The 22,772-nt window shown below is 40.7% G+C and overlaps 1 protein-coding gene across 1 annotated transcript in view; it reads right to left on the bottom strand.

The window, feature by feature from the left end:
* The window catches only part of NUCB2 (nucleobindin 2), a 47,994-nt gene extending 29,065 nt beyond the window's left edge, over nucleotides 1-18,929 (bottom strand). Inside the window, exon 1 of the mRNA XM_081313647.1 lies at nucleotides 18,674-18,929. Coding sequence (XP_081169773.1) covers nucleotides 18,674-18,697 — 24 coding nt within the window. The 5' untranslated portion in view covers nucleotides 18,698-18,929. The remainder of the gene's footprint in view (nucleotides 1-18,673) is intronic.
* Nucleotides 18,930-22,772: the final 3,843 nt, after the last annotated feature.

Genomic DNA, 22,772 nt, shown 5'->3' with positions numbered 1-22,772 from the left:
TATCTAGGAGCATATATTGCAGCCTCAAATGTAAAATTGTATAAGAATAATTATGAAACACTATGGTTGAAGGTACAAAGGGACTTAAATAATTGGAAAAAATTACAATTATCATTACTGGGAAGAATTGCAGTTGTTAAAATGAATGTTCTACCAAAGTTTCTCTTTCTGTTTCAGATGATACCTATATTGAATAGATGGCATCTGGATCCCAAGAAGCTGTCCAATATGTATCCTAATGTACAGTCTAAATGCTGGAGGTGTGGTAGTTTAGAAGCTACCTATTTTCACATGTGGTGGACTTGTAGAAATATAAAAGCTTTTTGGATTAAAATTTGGTGGAACATTCAAAAGATTTTTAAGAGAAAGATAAAGTTCTCCCCGCAATTGTTTTTATTGGGCATTGTTGTAGATTGTGATGTTAAAGAAACTAACTTGATGTTGAACATGATAACGGCAGCACGGTTACTGGTGGGACAATATTGGAAGAAGGATAGTTTGCCCACTGTAGAAGAATGGGTGTTTAAAGTTTCGAATCTTGCAGAAATGTCTAAGATTTCTGCTTATCTGAAGGATCATTCACAGGAAAGATATATTTCAGTTTGGAGGAGATGGATAAATTATATTCAAAACAAATATGGGACCAAAAAGTACCATTTAGCTTATGAGTAGATTTTAGTGGGATATTGTTATTGGTACGTTGTTTGTAGTTATGTTAAAAGAGAGTTAAAGCGCATTATGAATTTGGTTAATTGTATATTATGCATAATTTTTATTTAGAATATGATTATTGTAACTATAATCCTGTATTTAGCTCTGGGAAGTGGGGGGGGGGGAAGTGGGTGGGTTTGGGGTGGGAGGGATTTGGGGATATATTGTAAAATTTTGTTTTTGTAAAACTCTTTAATAAAAAAAAAAGACAAATAGCTATCTAGTCTCTTAAAAACTTCTAGTGTTGGAACATTCATAGTTTCTGGAGGCAGGTTGTTCCACTGATTTAATTGTTCTGTCAGGAAATTTTTCCTTAGTTCTAGGTTGCTTTTCTCTTTGGTTAGTTTCCGTCTGTTACTTCTTGTCCTACCTTCAGGTGCTTTGGAGAATAGTTTGACTCCCTCTTCTTTGTGGCATCCCCTGAGATATTGGAACATTGCTATCATGTCACCCTTCGTCCTTCTCTTCATTAAACTAGACATACCCAATTCCAGCAACTGTTCCTTATATGTTTTAGCCTCCAGTCCCGTAATCATCTTTGTTGCTCTTCTCTGTACTCTTTCTAGAGTCTCAACATCTTTTTTACATCATGGTGACCAAAACTGGATGCAGCATTCCAACTGTGGCCTTACCAAGGCATTGTAAAGTGGTATTAACACTTCACGTGATCTTGATTCTATCTCTCTGTTAATGCAGTCTAGCACTGTGTTGGCTTTTTTGGCAGCTGCAGCACACCGCTGGCTCATATTTAAGTGATTGTCCACTAGGACTCGGAGATCCCTCACAGTTACTACTATTGACCAAGATACCACCTATACTATACCTGTGCATTTGGTTTTTCTTGCCTGAATGTAGAACCTTACTTTTCTACCACTGAATTTCATTTTGTTAGATAGTGCCCAATGTTCAAGTCTGTCAAGAACCTTCTGTATCTTACGCCTATCTTCTGGAATGTTGGCTATTCCTGCTAGCTTGGTGTCATGTGCAAATTTGATGAGTTCCCCATCTATCCCCTCATCCAAATCATTGATGAAGATGTTAGTACTGGACCCAGAAACAGAGCCCTGGGGCATCCCACTATACTTCCCTCCGTGTAGATGCAGTTCCATTGAGGACCACACACTCAGTACGGCCGGTCAGCCAGCTACAAATCCACCTAGTGGTGATGCTGTCTAACCCACATTTTTCTATCTTATCAAGTAGTAGGTTGTGATCTACTTTATCAAATGCCTTACTGAAGTAAATTATAGTCACAGCATTCCTCTGGTCCACTAATTTTGTCACCTGGTCAAAGAATGCAGTAAGATTTGTCTGGCATGGTCTGTTTTTGAAAAACCCATGTTGGCTTTTAGTAATGATTTTGTTTGTATCTAGGTGCTCGCTGATTTGTTGTTTCATTATCTTTTCCAGAATCTTCCCAGAAATTGAGGTCAGGCTGATAGGTCTGTAATTTCCTGGATCCATTTTTTCCCTTTTTTAAAGATGGGAACTACATCAGCTCTTTTCCAGTCCTCTGGTAGTTCCCCAGTGCTCCAGGATTTTTGGAAGATATAGTTCAGTGGTTCTGAGACCACATCTGCCAGTTCCTTGAGAACCTTGGGGTGTAATCCATCTGGTCCTGGTGATATGAACTTGTCTAGGGTGGACAGGTGCTGACTTACCATTTTCTTGCCTATCTTAACTTGTGTTTCTAATGTTTTTTACGGTACTGTTTTGATAGGTTGGACTGTTTTTTCCCTTTGTGTAAAGATGGATGCAAAAAATATAAAAAATATATAGAGAGATTAAGCAGCAGAGGGGCTAGAATGCATCTCTGCCTTTCTCCTCTCTAGGTTAGAATATCATTAGTGTAGTGGTCTTGCGTGCTGCACTGAACTTTGATTCTGGAGTTCTTGTAAAGATTGTACATAAACAATAATAAGCGCATGTCAATGGATGTATGCAGAAGCTTAAACCAGAGCCTTTCTCCGGTAACTACCGTAGATCAAATGTGGACCTGAAATCAATAAATGCATGAGCCTGTTTCAGACATGTATATTTTTGCCAAGTGCTGAAAAATAATGGCATGTCTACAAATAGAGTCCACACCTGAAGCCGGCTTGCTCACCTGCCAGTAGGTTCTCTAGGTCAATCCAATCGACTGACCTATAAAGCTCTAAATGGCTTGGGTCCGGATTATCTAAGGGAACACCTGCTGCCTGCATCAACTTCCCATCGTCCTGTGCGCTCCCACAGGGAGGGCCTTCTCAGGGTGCCGCCGGTTAAGGAGTGCCGGTGGGTGATCCCCAGAGGGAGGGCATTCTCTGTGGGTGCGCCTGCCCTTTGGAATGATTTACCTGTGGAAATTCGGACCGCCCCCGATCTGCGTTCATTTTGCTGGGACCTGAAAACTTGGTTTCTTGATCTATCAGGCCTGGACTGAAGGGGTTTTAGCTTTTTATATATTGTTTTAATTGTTGGGCTTAATTAATTTAATTTATTTTAATTTTATATTATCCTTATACTGTATTTTATGCTGCCCTGTAAACCGCCCTGAGTCCTTCGGGAATAGGGCGGTATAAAAATCTAATTAAATAAATAAATAAATAAATAAATAATTTGTTGTATACTTATTCTGCTTAAGAGGCTGATAGGCTAATAGTTAACAGGCAGTAAATGGGCACCATAATGGCTAGGCCCCAATCCTCTGGAATTTGCTCAGTGCAATCAATATAAGTAAGCTGGAAAACAAGGATAGGGGTCTACCACTTCATATTATTTTGTAGTATTTCAGATTTTTTATTTTTTATTTTAATTCCATTTATATCCCGCCCTTCTCCGAAGACTCAGGGCGGCTTACAAGCTTAGCAGTAGCCTTCATTCTATGTATATGCCTGCTTATTAGGGCTTTCACACACACCCCAAGCGGCATTATTACAAAGTCAGCTTAATTGCCCCCAACAATCTGGGTCCTCATTTTACCTACCTCGGAAGGATGGAAGGCTGAGTCAACCTTGAGCCTGGTGGGATGCGAACCTGCACTAATTGCAGGCAGCTGGTGTTACTTAAGGAGGCATTAGCCCACTGCTCCACCAAGGCTCTTTGTGGTAAAATCATTGCCTGGAGCTTTAAGCAAGTTTTAACCGATTAATGAGTGACTTTATTTCAGTATTTGTAACTGGGGCCCAATTTGGGAGCAGGTTAGCCTTGGGGATCTCTCTTCTTGTGAATACTGCATAATGCTCTAAATGGTCCCTCCCGTACAGAAGGAGGTATAAGATAAAGAAGCAAAAAGGGATTATCAAATGGGAGGCTATCAGATGCCAAAACAGAGTAGAGTTCCTGGCTTGGGATGCTGTTATCTATAGCTACCAGAAAATATTGGGGAAGTCTTTTTTTTTTTGTATTGTTTGTATTGTTTCTTCAGGAACATAAGATCTTGAATAGGACGCTCTGTTAGGTTCTCTTTGTATAATTTAACCAATATACTTTTAAACTGAAAACATTCTGTGTATCATACCAGGGTGGAGAGAGGTATGCCTTACCCTCTTGTTTCATTTTCTTCGATATCTGGGTGGAGAGCACCGGCTGGAATAACTGCATCAATTTGGCAAAAATCTGCAAAGGGAATTCTAAGAGCTCTCACTAACTATGGTAGTATGGAGATGCAAAGCTGCTTCAGATGAAAGTAGCTGAGAGGTTTACTCATTAAGTTTCTGGGAGCATTTACCGCAGATCAGCCCCACTCGATCTGATTCCCAAACTGGAATGGGTTTTGTTTCCATAAAACAATTATCTAAAGCAGACATGCCAAACACAAAGCCCGGGGGCCAGATCCGGCCCACGAAGTGGTTTCATGTGGCCCGCGAAGCCATCCCGAAAACAGTGAGGGAACGGCCCCCACTGCCTTGGCCCTGGCCCAGAGACCCTCCTCTTGCCAGAGACCCTCAGATCTGTTCCACTCCTGCCCAGGCCCCCATAGGCACCCTTGATGCGAACGATGTAGAGCTGGCCACGCCCACCCAGTAGGCCATACGCACTCTAGCCACGCCCACCCAGTAGGCCACGCCCACCCAGTAGGCCACGCCCACCCAGCCCCCTGAGGGCAACCGCAATGCTGATGCGGCCCTCAATGAAATTGAGTTTGACACCCCTGATCTAAAAGTTTTATGGCTATAATTTCTAGGAGCTGATCATTCTTAGTTTATCCATTTACAACAATCCTGTTTAAAAACCTACCAGAACTATGTGCCCACAACCTTATGCCCTCGTTCTGCTAAGCAAGTCAGACTTTCCAACCTCCTTCATTCTCTTCCCAGGTTGCATGGCTCTCACTCCTGGACCTTGACATTAAAAACCACTTGCAATCTGAATTCCGTCCAACTCAAATTTCTTTTTTCCATCCTCCAGTTGACCTCTGCTGCAATGCTAAAGACAACTACTACACCAGCTACTTTCTGTGTTCATTCCTCCTGAGTCATCTGTTTTATCTCCAGCTCTCAACACCTGTCAGTCTCCTTTTCTCCCTCACTGATATTTTCAAGATGTGGCTTCCAGGGTACTTCCAACTATTTATTAAACGTGGGGCAGGGCTTGTTCCTCAGCCACAGAGTTGTCCTCATCACTACACATTATTTCATTATCTTTGTGAGACAATTTGAACAGACAATGCTGCAGCTATAGCTTTCTGTCCTTCACCAATGATCTCTGAAGCTACCCACTCACATCCAACATTAAAAGTGAAACACTACTTCACTTTTTTCCAGATCTGAAACTTCTTTACTATCCTCTATCCATTTGAAACCGCTTTTCATTTATACCCAATCCTTTCATAAACCTCATTGGCATTCTCTCCAAATATCTCTCTCTCTCTCTCTCTCTCTCTCTCTCTCTCTCTCTCTCTCTCTCTCTCTCTCTCTCTCTCTCTCTCTCTGTCTTCAGCTAACATTCTACTACCCCATCGTATAAAACCCCGCTCAAAAATGGTTTAATAATATTAATAATAGTATTTTAAAACAATAACTACCTGTATTTGCAACAAGAATAGCAAATTAAAAAGCCTAATTAATATATTTATTCTTTATTATTCCAAAATTTATTATTTATTTCCAATATTGGTGAAAAAACATGAATATACTTTATTCTAGCAAGGATGGAAATACCAGTGAAGTTCTCAATAGCAGTTCAAATATTCTATGTAGTTTTCTGAATGGCAGAAGACAGAGGAAATGGCCTTTTGAAGGACTTACCTAAAAGGACAGGAAGAACTGCTAGCAAGGCAATGGTCAGATAAAAGAAACATGAATCCTGGGCAGGAATGTAGCATATGTAAATGTCACAGACAGTATCTTCCCTGATTCATATGAAGATAAGGGGGGGGGACATTTGCAAGATTCTGTTGCCATAACAATAAAAATAGTACAGTTTAGGCCTACATGAGATTGATTTCCTAATGTGGTCTACCTTGAAAGGCTAATATTAGCCATATGTCAACAACTGTGCAGATTTAATTCCATTCTATTGTTGGAACACAGCCAGCTCCCACATATTTGCCAAATAAACCCTCAAACAGTATTAGGAATAAAACCTTTTATGCAAAACAGGACAAAACACAGTGGGGGGATGAATGGCAATCCTAACTTCTGATTACGTTTGGAAGTATAAATAAAAGACAAAGACATGAGGCCCTCTTTTAATCTCAGACAGCTAAGAGAAATAGGTCCATGTTCCTTTTCTTTCTTTGTTTGTAATTGGGAAAGCAAACAGGAAGACTTACTCCTTCAGCTACATTTCAAAAGACAGAAATGCAGAGTGAGGCCACAATCCCTGATGGTTCTTGGGTATTCATAGGATTATCCTATGTGGGCTTTGGCAATCCAGATAATTAAATGAAGGCAAGAAATACAAAAAGTTAACTCTGCTACCATCACATAATCATCTGGATTGCTGCCCAGATATGCTAAGTCTAAAACAAGCAAGGCAAAAAGAAAAAGATTCACTCCCAGCACATGACAGAGAAATGGCCAGGTTAGTAACTGTCCCTACTCCAATTTACTCTTGCGCTATAGTTAAAAGTGTAGAATTGGACAGAAGTAATTAAAATGGGGGAAGAAGAAAGAAAACAGTAAAGTCAGCAGACGACAACTAAAGTGTCACCTGGTTTAGAGGTCAGCCATTCTCTCTTCGTCAAAACCATCTCAGAATTTTGCTGCTGTCATGGATATAAAATTATAGGCAGCTTCAAAAAATAAATAAATAAAATAGAAAAAGTCTTTTGTGTGAAGATTATTTCAAAATCAGCTGGAAAGGGGCAAATACGTTTCTTTCTTCCCCTCTCTTTCCCCTCCCCCAACACCATCCTGAATGGATGGAGCTCCAAAGTTCATCTAATGCAGGGGTGTCAAACTGCTGGCCCACGGGCTGGACGCATCATCCGGAAGCCACGCCCATCCCACTGCTGGCAATGGCAAAACTGCGCAACGTCACATGACGTCACAAGTTTGACATGAATTCACATTGTCTACTCAGTGGAAAGCCCATAACATGGCATAATTACAGCAGCATCTTTCTGTTCTTCTTTCCAGCAGCAAGTATTGAGAAATACAGTGTACTACTTCTGGTACTAGTGGTAATATATAACTTCCATGACTATTAGTCAGTGAGACATCAACATTGAGAACAAAGTTCAATTATCCCACTTGGCAATGAAGGTCACTAATCATTTGCCCTCCTACAACTCATGCTGTGATAAAGATAGTGAACAGATAAGAATTGTGTAAGGATTTCCTCTGCTAATGAAATGGGGGGGGGGAAGGCAGAGAAAAAATATATGATTGAGGTCATAATTTGCAAGTATTACACACATTAATAAAAAAATGGGAAATGTTTAAAAGGGGGAGATGCATCTCTGGCACAGCAAAAGAAGAAAAGGTAGACACTAGTCATACTTTCCTTAAAAATTATAACTGGGTCACTGCAGCTACAATATCTCATGACACATGTAAACATTATTTCCAATGACAGTCACAACGCACATGTAGAGTGTTTTTTGATAGCTTGGTTTCAAAGCGTGTAGCACTTTTAAAGATAAATACTGGCAGTTCAGCTGAATCTTGAAAACGGATGATAAGCCACAAAGGTATGTAAGAAGTTGAAAATTATGCACTAGGAACTTTTAAAAATGCTCTTTGAAGGGAGGCAAATCAAGAGGTTGCCAGACCATGGTATCTGTGGTTATGTTATCTATAAGCAAGAATGGGCTTGATCGGACACACCAGACTCAGCTGAGTTACTAACAATGGTGACAAGACTTGTTCAAGAAGAAACAAGTCTGAACTGCACATTTTATCTTTTAGGGGAAAGGAATCCCCAAACAGAACAATTTAAAATGTACTATCCATTAACCATTTCTATCATTTAAACTGGGTTTCAAACGATTGTTCTTTATCCTCTTGTTACTTCTTTCATGCAGGGGCTCAACTCATCTATATTTTAACATGGGCACACAGAAACACCTGCAGAATACGAGCCAAAAAAAACTCTAGAACCAATTTCCACACCCACCCGCCAAATATGAATCACATCGCTGAAACGCATTCCTTCCAATTCTCATCCCAGGATTTCCAGAGGCTAAATCAGTGGTCTTCAAACTCGGCCCTTTTATGACTCATGGACTTCAACTCCCAGAATTCCTCAGCCAGCCTGGCTGAGGAATTCTGGGAGTTGAAGTCCATGAGTCATAAAAGGGCCGAGTTTGAAGACCCCTGGGCTAAATGGTAATAAAGATTAAATTAAGCAAAGAAAAGTAACCCAGAACCATACTTTCCACCTGTACTTTGATATAACACTATGGCATTAGGTGGGATAGAAAAAATTAACGTCCACAGCTTGCTTATTCAATCTTCTGGACACACATACAAACAATTCAGATTTTCTCTGTCCTGAGGGAACTGGGAAACCGAGCTATGGTTAACTGTTTATAAACAGTTTGTTATCTCACTTCTTGTGTGCAGTAAAAGCCAGAACCCCAGTATACATAGCAACCTGTTTGGCTAACTATAGCAGGCTCATCTAATTGACGGCAATGTGAAGAGATGCATAGTCCCAACTAAGATAATCTTACAGGTTGTCCTTGGTTAACGATCACTCATTCAGCAACCAGCATCATCAAGGTTACGTGATTGCAATGTGGGCACTTGGCGCCTGGCTCACAATTATGATGATTGCAGTACTTACATTTATCACATTTACCTGATTGCATTTGCGACCTTTCCTGTTGGCTTCCCACAAGCAAAGTCCATAGGGAAGGTGACCAAAATGGTTACAATATGCTTCAGTAAGTCACACACACTCCAGCAGCTTTCCCCCCCCCCCATAGTCAGGTTCCCCCAAGGAACCTGACTAAGGCGCCATGGCACCTTGCACCTATGGCAACTACCCCCAGCCTGCTCACCTGTGCAGCAGTCACCATTTGTACACCTAGCAGCAGTCACCATTGGCTCCCCCATATTGTGCACGTCTCAATGGCCACAAATTTACCTTCATTTACCTTCAACTACTTGACAGGAGTTATTCCCAGTCCAGCTGCATTCACATGCGCTAGAACGACCACTTTCACACTCTTGCACATCCGGCAGCAGACACCCCTGGCCCCACCATGCTGTGCCTCACTGGACACTCATACACATTCCCCCACTCATCGGCAGAATGCAATGGAACAGACTCCCTGAGAAAGTGCTTAGACTGTAGATTCAGACCTAAAACAAAAACTGGATGAAGCAGACAGACCTAAGATACATAGAACAGTATTCATTTCCTTATTGTAGAATGAATTAAATGTACCTAATACAATTTCTTCTTCCATAGTCAATGACATTTAATCAATAAAAAGGTAAAGGTTCCCCCGCACATGTGTGCTGGTTGTTTCCAACTCTAGGGGCCGGTGCTCATCTCTGTTTCAAAGCCGAAGAGCCAGCGCTTGTCCGAGGATGACTCCGTGGTCATGTGGCCGGCATGACTAGACGCCAAAGGCGCACGGAGCGTTGTTACCTTCCCACCGTGGTGGTCCCTATTTTTCTACTTGCATTTTTACGTGCTTTCGAACTGCTAGGTTGGCAGAAGCTGGGACGAGTAACAGGCGCTCACTCTGCTATGCGGCACTCGGGATTCGACCCGCCAAACTGCCGACTGTCTGATTGACAAGCTCAGCATCCTAACCCACTGAGCCACCGCGTCCCTGATTAATTAATTAATTAATGTATTTAATCAATACATTCTCTTTAAAGTGAAACTGATCTATATTTCTTCTTGGCGAAATGAACAGAGTTACTGGCTTCCAGGGGAGGACAAAGCTGCTATATTTTTGGCAGTTGCAATGAAGATAGAATTTTTGTTTTAATACAGTTTGGCAGCCAAGACTGAGAAAAAGCACACCTGAAAAGTTAAAGGAACAAAGGCTGGCAGATGCAGCTTTCTCAGCCATACTTATGCAACTATCAGAGGTACAGAACATATATCACCATAATAAATGTGAGTCACTTGCTGAAACACAGCCAGTTTATAGCTTAGTTTTGAACAAATTAACTGAAATGCCAGTTTTCATTGTTTTAATTAAAAATTAAACTTAATTATTAAAAAGTAATTGCTGAGAAAGACTATTAGATCAAGGAATGCAGTTAAAAGGGAAACATTTATACATTTATAATAATAATAAAAATAACAACTATAACATTAATAATAATAACAATAATAATAAAGTTGGAAGGGACCTTAGAGATCATCTAGTCCAACCCCCTGCTCTGGCAGGAAACACTATTTCATTTCCAACAAATCTAGTCTTAAAAACTTCCAGTGTTGGAGCATTCACAGCTTCTGGAGGCAGGTTGTTCCACTGATTAATTTATTTGATTTGATCTTTATTTTTGGTCAACTCAGGGGTCAGCAACCTGAAACAGTGAAAGAGCCACTTGGAACCGGTTCCCTCACAAAAGGAAAAACTGGGAGCCACAAAAAATGTGTGTGCATGTGCGTACATGCGCGCATGCACAGAACAGGGTTTGACTGAAGAGTGGAGCTAAGGCGAGATATGCACCTACCCTGCATATTTGAATTGATTGGTTGAACTTTTTTAGTCCCACTTTTTTTTTTGGACTGCACATGGGAGAGGAGCCGCAGGAGATGGCTGAAAGAGCCACATGCGGCTCCGGAGCCACGGGTTGCAGACCTGTGGGTCAACTCAAGACAGCATAAATACCTAATGCACCTGCCTCCTATTTTTCCACCCCAACAACCCTGTGAGGTGGCCTGGGCTGAGTGTAAGTGATTTACTAAAATTACCAGCCAGCTCTGTCTCCTGGTGTCTAGCCCAGCACCTTAACCACTATACCAAAGAGACTCTAGGGCAGACATGTCAAACACAAGGCCCGGGGGCCGGATCCGGCCCACGAAGTGGTTTCATGTGGCCCGCGAAGCCATCCTGGAAACAGTGAGGGAATGGCCCCCACTGCCTTGGCCCTGGCCCAGAGACCCTCCTTCTGCCAGAGACCCTCAGATCTGTCCCACTCCTGCCCAGGCCCCCATAGGCACCCTTCATGCGAATGATGTAGAGTTGGCCATGCCCACCCAGTAGGTTATAGGCACTCTAGCCACGCCCACCCAGTAGGCCACGCCCACCCTGGCCATATCCACCCAGCCCCCTGAGGGCAACTGCAATGCTGATGCGGCCCTCAATGAAATTGAGTTTGACACCCCTGCTCTAGGAAATCACTTAAGCACTGGGTCTGTTCCTAGATCAAGAAGCCCATTAAAAATCAAAATAATCACAAAATTATCAAGGAAACTTTGATATCCATAATTGATCAACTAAACTGAAAGCATGAATTTGGCTCCTTCTCCTCATCTCTCCCACAGCATTGCTTATTCTGTTTGATCCCTTTTCTTCCTCTTGGCAACCCATCAACTTTGACTCTCAACAAGATAATGGAGGACTTAAGCCTGGGAAGCCCAGGCAATTGGCAGCAAATACTTATCTTGTATGATATTTTTTTAAAAAAAAGTCTAACCAGTGGTCTATATACTAGTATTTGGAAGGGAGGCATGTAGGAATTCCTGTAACCATAGACTAGCCTAAGAAATTGAAAAAAATCCTGGAATAAAATAAAATATTTAGCTTTTAAACTGTATATTATCCACACAGAATCAATCCCTCGGACAGTTACCAAGAACAAGCCACTATTATAACATCGTTACTCAAAATGTATTGATATCCACTTTAGAAAAAAGGAACATATTAACTGAAAAAAGATTTATAAATGATAATTGTTCGATATTCTGTTTAATGTTCACTGGCAATAATTCACACACGCATGAGACAATGTGGATTACAAGTAACCCTTGACTTACAACCCTAACTGAGCCCAAAATTTTTGAGACAATTGTTAAGTGAGTTTAGCCCCATTTTACGACCTTCCTTGCCACAGTTGCTAAGTGAATCACTGCAGTTAAGTTAGTAACACAGTTGTTAAATGAATCTGGCTTCCCCACTGTCTTTGCTTGTCAGAAGGTCGCAAAAGGCAACTACATAACATTGGGACATTGTAACCATCATAAAAACATGCCAGTACTCAAGGCTCTGTATTTTAATCATGTGACCATGTGGGTTGCTATGAAAAATGGTCATAAGTCACTTTTTCAGTGTCGTCGTAACTTTGAATGGTCATTAAATGAATGGCTGTAAATCGAGGACTACCTGTGTTCCACTTAAGACTGGAGGAATACTTTCACCAAAACAGGAATGAACTGCACACCTACCAATCAATTTTATTTTCCTGCTGCATCTCAGCGCATTGACATACACAAACATCATTTCAACTCTGATTCTTGTACAGAATCTTTCAGATGGTTAAAACATTAGACTGTGACAAAATGTTTTTACCAACAATTCTAAAATAATTGTAGATGGTATAATTTACCACACAGTTTTGTAAGTGTGAAACAAGAATGCCATTCAAAACTTCAGGAACAATAGCCATAATTAAGGAAGCTGAAAAAGCAGGAGCTCTTATGACCATGAGCGGGCTCAACCACTTATCACTTTATCAGATCCAATTAAAGAATACCAAAACAGGAAAGCGGATGAAAAAGCTTAAAGTTTATGACCAGATCTGCATAACAAACCTCAGAAATCTAACCTATCTACCACCCAGAGTACAGTCAGGCAACTTTGGATATTCCCACTGTCTTTGGATCTGATATTATTGCCACTGGGTTATATGGTTTTACGGATCCCATCTCAAAATTCCAGGTTGCCTATGAGATTCTGTGAAAAAAAAACCCTAACCATTAGTTATCATCATAAAAAATAACTCTAATTATCACAGATGTTAACTCATTTTACGCTAATTTGTCCAATAAAGTTGGATTAAAATCTTTAAAAATAGCATCTTTGCTGGGGCTAGAACATTTCTGATCGTTGTGTTTCTATGCATTAACAATTACGTTTTCTTTTATCTGATTTGATTCTAGGACTGCCCGACTGCGATGTGACTTACATAGTTGGCACTACAGTCATTCCTGTAACTACACAATACGTGTCAATGTCTTTTAGCTAACTCAAAGCTCGCTCATCTCTTATCCTTAAAAGCGGCTTCTTGGGGATATAGTTGATGGCATTTTTCATTAATATTATCCATAGATTGATACCCTGGCAATATTCTATCAGGATTTCGCTAACTTTCATATACACATACTGTCTCCAATACTAGGAAAATACGTAATGGTCATCATCAAATGTAGCATTTATAGCCAATCACAATACGAATGATATCTGTTCAGACTCAACAGAAAAAAAGCCCACAATGTGATTTAAATCAAAAATGTTTAAAATTAAATGATCACAGAACAAAATGAAAATAAAAGAATAAAAGAAAACACATAACACTACTTTTCATCGTCAATTCCAACTAAGACCAATTAAAAGGGGAAACATTTTTTACAGGCTTTTAAAGTAAGTCTATACTTGCTAAAAAAAAAGACATTGATAACAGACGCAGAAAACAAACCCCACAATAGGCAGTCTCTAGATCAGTTCAAAGGATTTGCAAATAATTATTTTGGCAAGAAATAACAGCTTTTCAAGTTCTTCAGAGGTTCAGCACTATTTCTCCTTAACAAGACCAAACAGTTCTTACCACAAATGTGTCAATCAGCTGACAAATGCAAATGACACATCCAACAACTGGTTATTGCTCACTACAATGTTAGATTGCATCAACTTAAGTGTAGATTTCAAATTACAGAATATGACAGTTTCAATTTAGTTTGCCTGATCAATTCCCATTTCAAGCATTATAGCAAAACTGGAACAGCAATAATCAGAACTACAATAATTGGATTTCAGTCCTATGAAAATGCAGTGAAGGAACTAGGAATGTTTAGCTTTCTGAAGAGAAAACTGAATGAGACCATTCTAGAGTGCAATGATACTGAAGGGAAAACAGATTCCAATTGAATATTAGAAAAACCTTCTAGACAGTAGGAGCAGTTCAATGATTAAATCAATTACAAGCACACAAATCAATTACACAGATCCTCTAGGCTGGATAGTTCAAGCAGACAACAACAGCTATCTGTAGGGGATATTTAATTTGGATTCCTGGACTAAGCGGGGATTGGCTTCAATTGTCTAAATGGCCCCATTCCAACTCTGTGTTTTTACTCAGACTTTAATCAAGAAGGAATTGTTTTGTGTAGATATGTGACATCTTTCTGTAATCTTTCAATGCTGGCTTCTAATGTCCAGGTAGTCTTCTTTTCTGGCGCTTATAGCTGTTCTCCAAATTGTTTTATCCTACCTGAATTAGAATAGTTGGAGGCTATGCAATTCTTTTGAAATTCTCCTTGTTGAAGATTTTTTTGCCCCCAATTCTAACTCAAGTAATTAAATTTATGCCACTTTTATGTCTCAAATTAGCAATCTTACTTTGATGGAATTAGAGGTTATATGGCTGACTCATGATAAGACAAGCACTAATTTTCAATATTAAAATGTAGGAATAGCAGATGTTTGAAATTAATTGAAATATGCTATAAATCACATCCACTCGTGTTTTCCTACTTCATGGAAGAAATTATGGACATTTTAGTACATGTGGTATAGTAGCTACAGTAAGGCTGTGCAACACTTTGGATGTGATGGGTAAAGGGGGGCTCCAGAGCTTGCTGGGTGTTTACGTACCTTCTCTCAACATGCAGCTATCTGCCAAAGCTTCACTGAAATCCTTTGAAAACATGTGATCAAAGGAGCTACTTCTATGTCCTACCTGTGTGCCTAGAACTTTCCAGCCAGCAGCTGCAGTTCACATATCTTGAAAGTTGCTGAGGTTGAGAAATACTGAGGAATCCAATGGATCTTCTGTCCCAGCATTACAAAACATGTGGCCCTCCAGATGTTATTGAACTACAACTCATCCCTCAACATTAGCTATGTTCACTAAGTGAGATTGTTCCTTTGGAAAAGCTGGAAGATAAAGAACTCGATGTTTCTATCCATGTGGATTACCAAATGCATATAAAAAAAGAAACACCTAACGATCCTTCCTTATTCCCATTGTGTTTAGCCTTAATAGTTATCTGAAAACATTGCTTCTTGCTAAAGCCACAACAGAATCATCAGGAATATTTAGTTTTATATCTAACTTTTCCACTAAGGAAAATGCCAGAATGACTAATAATAATAAAAATACAGATAAAATAAAGTAAATCTACTATTAAATATAGCAATTGTAAAGACCAAATGAAAATACTTAGTGGTGAAGAATTAGTGACATTTTTTGTAACACAGATTTTGGATATTTGCATTCTCAAAATATTTCACCTAATGCTTTAAAAATACTCATCTAAGAAAATGTAACTCTCATGGTATACAATACCTTGGTAAAACCGTTAGTCATTATTTCAACACTAAACAGTCAAAGTGTGGTCTGTGGTTATATGTATTACCTCGAGCTTAACAGTAATTTGACATTATTTTGAATTCTGATAATATAAAAACTATACATATATAAATGGCCCTTTCTTCAAACAGCTTAAGTACCGGTACTTATCTCAAAAACAGCTCTCAACTTACTTCTAAGTTTTTGTAATGAAATGGTGTGGTTGTATTTTCAAAAAATACTTTAAAAGAGCAATTGTTCCTAAATTAGTAAGCTTCATTGTTGAGGGCTGATTTAATTTCAGTTCTAATTTAATATCTTGCACTACATGGTTTATTTATACACCACCCCCAATTATATGCCACTATAACAAACCCCACATATTAAAAAAGTACCAAAGGAGGCTACAATCTAAAAAAATGGGAAAGATACAGAAAAGATTGAAATCAAATGAAGTTGCAAAGACTTCAATCTGTTAATTACCTCATGCCAATACTCCCACATGGTAGGACACATAATAATGTTCTTAAATTATAGTCAGGTAGTTCCCAGTTTAACTTAATGATTTAATTTAATTTAATTTAATAATTTGATTTCTATACCGCCCTTCTCCCGAAGGACTCAGGGCGGTGAACAGGGCAATACACAATAAAAATCAGATACAAAAATTAAAAAACCATTAAAAACCAATTAAACATCATGCCCATAAAATCAATACATATTAAGTTAAAAACTAATTTTAAAAAACCCAACCCCACCCCGTCAGACCAGGCCAGCTTGTTCGAAAAAAAATGTTTTAAGATCGCGCCGGAAGGAGCGAAGGTCGGGGGCCGTCCGGAGCTCAACCGGTAAGCTGTTCCAAAGGTCTGGCGCGCCCACAGAGAACGCTCTCCCCCTGGGGGTCGCCAATCGGCATTCTTTGATCGGCGGCACCCTGAGGAGGCCCTCTCTGTGGGAGCGCACTGGACGGAGGGACATTGACGCCGGTCGCAGGTGTTGCCGTAGGTAATCCGGACCCATGCCATGAAGGGCTTTGTACGTCATAACTAACACCTTGAACCTCACCCGGAGAGCAACCGGTAGCCAATGGAGCTCGCGGAGCAGAGGTGTAACATGGGAGTATCGGGAAACTCCCAAGACAACTCGCGCGGCTGCATTCTGCACCAGCTGGAGTCTCCGGGTGGACCTCAAGGGCAGCCCCATGTAGAGAGCATTACAGTAGTCTAGACGAGAGGTCACGAGCGCATGAGTGACTGTGCGCAAGGCATCCCGGTCTAGATAGGGCCGCAACTGGCGCACCAGGCGAACCTGGGCAAAGGCCCCCCTAGTCACAGCTCCAATATGCTCTTCCAAAGAGAGCTGTGAATCTAGAAGGACCCCCAAGTTGCGAGCCCTATCTACGGGGGGTAATAGCTCACCCCCCATGGCCAATGATGGGATAATCGGAATTTCCCGGGATGCCAGCACGAACAGCCACTCAGTCTTGTCAGGGTGCTGATTAAAGTGCTGATGACAGCACTTTAATAGTTTGTCCGATTATCAAGGGAAGAATGTTCAAATTTGGATTCCTGCACTATGCAAGTAAATGTTTTGAATGGTTCCAATAACATATGTTAAGATGTTTTAATATCTTTTTTTAAAATAAGCCCAATATGTCAGGGGGAAGACTAGCATGTAAGCATGAATCACCAAAGGAGGATGAAAAATCCCATGCATACAAGGGAGAAAAAAACAACACTAAATTCCTTCTCAAGTGAACTTTCAATAATAAATATTTCTAAACCTATATAAACATACTTCAGTCAAGTGAGCTAAACTATCACAATATGGACTTACTTTAAACTGGGCATCATTATCGTAAACCAAGCTATAGAAGCTAATTGCTTTTAAGCCATATATTTCAAATGCAAATATATCTAATAACCAGTTTAATACATATTAAATACTATATTTTATTCTAATCAGTTCTGCATTTCATATACATCTTAATAAAGCTGATAAATCATTTGCTAGTTTACTACAAAAAAGCTACTCAAGACTCAAGTCTCCTCAGTCTTCAGAGTAGGCAGTAGTTACAAAATGTGGTGTTAAAACATGCATCTTAACTTACAATAAATAACAGTTAATTCGGTGTTCATTAATATAGATTACTGCTTTTTATATATTGTTACACATTACAAGACTATAATTAGAGAAGTCAGTTTAGTAGCAGTTCATCTTCTTAGAACATCATAGGAGTTTTCTGAATATAAATGACCATGGCTAAAACAATGATAAATAATAAACATATCATTTGTATGGGATCATATTAGAAGCTGATATGACAAACATTTCATCATCCAATAATAACACAGTGGTGCAGTACTAGAAGCTTACATTATTACTCATCAGATTGCTTAAATGCCATTTCCCACAACCCCATTAATTACAGTTTAGAACTGTCTTTAACAAGTTTTCCTACATTCTGGAAAACTAGAGTCTGAAATGCAGGATGGTGAAGCATAACAACAAGGTAACTTGTAACATTTTAGCTCCCCTACGTCTACTTTAATAAGTGATACCACAAGCACCCGACTGCTGTTCCAAGTGCTTTTGCACCCACTCAGGGCAGCATTATACAAATCTTTGCCATTTCATATTGTACCTTTGCTGACTTTAAATCATTATCCACCCTGTTTGCAAAACGGGAGTGCTTTCATCCCACGGGCATTCAAGAAACTTTACTTCCTGCCATTCCTTCTCGTCATCCAATGGGGAACTCTGAATCCATATGCTCAAGGAAGAAATCCGAGATGCTAATAATCCCTTGGACCGGTTCTGCCTCACCCACGGACTGTCAAGTTTTCCAACTTCCCGCGGAGAAATGCAGACGCTCCAGGGACAGCCAGCAAGGCCACCCTTCTAATCCCCTCTGATAATGCATGCAATTGCGAAACAAAACCCCGAACACTGCTGGGTTAGGAAGAAACTTGGGGTAACCCCTGCTGATCACCCATTGCTCAGCGCTCAGCTCCGGCTGCCCTCACTGCTCCGGCGTTAAGAGAACATCTTACCTGCTTCCTCCGGCAAGGATCCATAACTCTAGAGTGGAGACCAGGTGATCCCGAACAGGTTTGCCTTCTCTCGACGGGAGCCCGAACAGCAAGATATCCCGGCGTTGGGGTTTGCTTCGTGCACTCCCCTCTTCCTCTCTCCCTCCTTCCCTTTCTTCCCCTCCCTCCTTTCTTTGCCGATACGCCCCCCTGAAGCTGCTCTCTAGACAAACCTAGTCCCCGTTCCCATGGTGACAGGTACCGCCTCTTGCAGCACAAGGATTGGCGGAGGCGCTCCCCTTTCTGGGAATCGCGTAGGGCTACGATTGGGCTACCTCAAAGACAACCAGTTTCGGTTGCGCGACCAGAAATTAAGCAACGAAGGTGGGTTGCACCGGGGAAGGTACGTGGCGCTAAATTAGAGTGGGCGGCGCTTGTTTTGTTTTGTTTTTTTTAAACCTCGTTGACGCGCTGCTTTGAGAAGGGGAGCCGGAGGAGGAGCTACGGAATGAAGAGGAGCCAATGGGAGAAGCCTAACAGGTTTCTTTCGGAATCCGGAAGGGGAGCCAGCGAGGGTTCTTTTTTTTGATTCTGTCGATGGTTTTCCCCAGGGGTGGGGGAAGGTGGGGGAGGGATTGGTGGGAGGATGGGGCAGCCTGCTGTCGAATGCACTATCTAGCATCTGGAATATACCATAGAAACAATGCCACCAATTGGAATAACGCGCCAATCCATCGCACTGCAACGAGGATACAATATCGGGGCTCCCAGGTTGGGTGGCTGCAGAAATCCGATTGACCACTGAGCGGAGGGAAACGTGATGTAGAAATCTGGGATTTTTGCAGCTCAGATATGGTAGCTCTGCAGCAAATCATGCTTCATGGAACTCTGCCGAATCTTTTTACTGACTGCATCAGCGAAACGACAGTAGTTTAAAGGCTAACACATTTACGATATGTCATGCTGAAAATCTGCTTTTCTCGTATCCTAAGTAGTGGAATTTCAATTCCCAATAACGTTGCTGGGGAGCTGGAAGCACCAAGTGGACTGAAGCAAATAAGCATGGATTCAAGTATAGGTACCCTAGTCCGTGACTTGCAACAGTTCACTTGGTGACTGTTCGAAGTTACAGCAGCACTGAAAAAAGTGACTTATGACCATTTTTCACACTTATGACCATTGCAGCATCCCCATGGTCACATGATTTACATTTGGATGCTTGACAACTGACTCAAATTTATGACACAGTGTCCTGGAATCATGGGATCACCTTTTGCAACCTTCTGGCAAACAGTCAATGGAGAAACCAGATTCACTTAAAAAACTGGAAGCTATATCTTCACACAATTGTGTGTATAATAGCTGCTGCAATATTACACAGATTAATTACAGGTAGCCCTCAATTTATGACCACAATTGAGCCCAAACTTTATGTTGCTAAGTGAGAAATTTGTTAAGTGAGTTTTGCCCCATTTTATGACTTTCCTTGCCACATTTGTTAAGTAAATCACTGCAAATGTTAAATTAGTAACACGATTGTTAAGTCAATCTGATTTCCCCATTGACTTTCCTTGTCAGAAGGTCATAAAAGGTGATCACATGACCCCAGAAAACTGCAACCATCATAAATGTGAGTGGTTGTCAAGCATCCAAATGTAAATCATGTGACCATGGGGATGCTGCAATGGTCATAAGTGTGAAAAATGGTCAAAAGTGACTTTTTCAGTGCTGTTGTAACTTCAAATGAACTGTTATAAGTCGAGGATTACCTGTACAAATAATGGCATGACAAAGTAGCAACAATGATGCATTGGAATATTTGCAAGAATTACCATTTGCCTGCAAGCAAGAACTGGTGGGACTGCAAAATAGACAAAATAATAGAAAATTAAGAAGGTAAAGTATAGTGGTCTTTAGAATTCACACAGAGAAACACCTGCCACATAACACCTCAGATTTAACAGTTGCTGATAAGAAAGACAAAAAAGCCTGAATACTGTAATGCAGGGCTACTGCCGGCCCATGGGCCGGATGCCTCACAAGGAAACATCACCCACCCCATTGCCAGCAATGGGGAAAAAGTTCTGTAAGGTTTTACACTTAGCCTCACAATTGCCCCAGCGTTATTCAGGAATTTAAAAGAGCCAAAGAAACTCTTGAGCTGAGGTTTTAACAAACAAACAACTTTTATTTTAATCAAAATAGTTGGGTTGCCCCATCTCTCTTCCTGGCTGGTAGAGAGATAAAGCCAACAACCAGGAAAGATGCCTTCCACCTTTTATCCCTTTCCAGAACAAAGAGATCCAGTCTTGGTACTAGGAACCAAAAGGTACAGAAAAATAATTCCTAGATGATGACTCATACACAGCAACCCAGGTTCCATCCATAACTCCTTTCCCCCCTCCCCTTACCATGCTCTTTTCATGATCATTTCAAACTTATTGTTCTCATCAGTCAGCCATACCCTTCTGAGATTCAAACCTGGGCCGACTGCGTCTTAAGCAGTTGTTTTAACCCCTAGGCCACAGGCTCTCTCTCTCTGTTAGCTGAGAAGCAAGGAAGATATGTGTTAAATGATTGTTAAGCATTCAGAATACACTTGCTTAGTCCCAGACACGGGACAAATCTTATTTTCTGTTTCAGCCTAGCCCAAGGCCATCTACAGGCAGTAGCCACAGCAGTGGCAGCTCATATTTGTGTAAATTTTTTTGGTTTGCTAACAAAGAATAAAGGGAGACCGATATGATATTTATATCCCACCCTTCTCCGAAGACTCAGGGCGGCTTACAATTTAAGCACAAACCAATGTGCTTAGCAATAGCCTTCATTCTATGTATACGCCTGCTTATTAGGGCTTTCACCCCCCCCCCAAGCGGCATTATTACAAAGTCAGCTTATTGCCCCCAACAATCTGGGTCCTCATTTTACCTACCTCGGAAGGATGGAAGGCTGAGTCAACCTTGAGCCTGGTGGGACTCGAACCTGCACTAATTGCAGGCAGCTGATGTTACTTAAGGAGGCATTAGCCCACTGCTCCACCAAGGCTCCTTATATAATTACCTTTATAATATATAATTACAAATTATCACTACTAATATCAATATTAGTATCAACCTTAAGCATAATAAAATCTCTTCAGTTCCAATACATCGCACAACGTCACAATGTCGCAAGTTTGACATGTCTGCTGTAATGGATACTGCAATACCTGAAGGCAACAGAATAGAAGAGAAATAACTGGAGAAGAGTCACAAAATGTTAAGACTTCCAAATAGAAGCAGAATGACTGGCAAAATAAAGCAAAGATAGTACCAATAGTAATAGGTATCTTGGGTGTAATCCAAAATCATCTGGAGCACCATTTGAATACCACTGGCATTGACAAAATCAGATTGCAAAGGGCAGCTTTACTTGGAACAGCTTACTCCTGTGATGATACCTGTAACACATCAAACAACTTCTGGCTATCATAGGTCCTTGGGAAGGACTTGATAGGTGGACAAAAATACCAAATCCAGTCTAAACATCTGGCTGACTCTGCAACCAACCATAATAAAAACTGTGTTCACTCAGGCTTATTTTAAAGGGTTAAATCTTGAGGATGCCCTAGCCAATTAATCTTTTGTAGTATTTATTTATTTACAAAATATACATAGTTCTTTATTCTGTGAGCCTTCAGGCAGAGTTTAGTTAGCTCTAAATTTCTCTACAGATAATGAAGTGATGCAGAGGGTTGGATGGTTCATTGTCATTTAAATTCTTAGCCCCACCCATCCTATACACTTGCCACCCTTCCTTTGAGCAATTTTTGTCTCTCATCTTGTAGAGAGATACTGAAATTCCTATAGCCATGATGGCGAACCTATGGCACAGGTGCCATAGGTGGCACGCAGAGCCCTCTCTGTGGCCACACGTGCCATCACCCCAGTCCTAGGCCTTCAGCTGGGTTTTATAAAACCTTTTCGTTTTAGGCCTCCGCCGCCGTGTACAAAAAAAAGGTTCAATCAATCAATTTCAACTTCTCATGGGATAAAAAAAGTTCTCGCAAAGTTGGAATTGATTGATTGACCTTTTTAGTTCCAACCAGTCTGCCTTTACCACTGCAGCCACACCCACCCAA

Source organism: Vipera berus (assembly GCF_964194415.1).
Source record: "Vipera berus genome assembly, chromosome: 1".
NCBI lineage: Eukaryota > Metazoa > Chordata > Lepidosauria > Squamata > Viperidae > Vipera > Vipera berus.
Note: the sequence above shows the minus strand (reverse complement) of the source record. Positions and strands in the feature narration are given on the sequence as shown.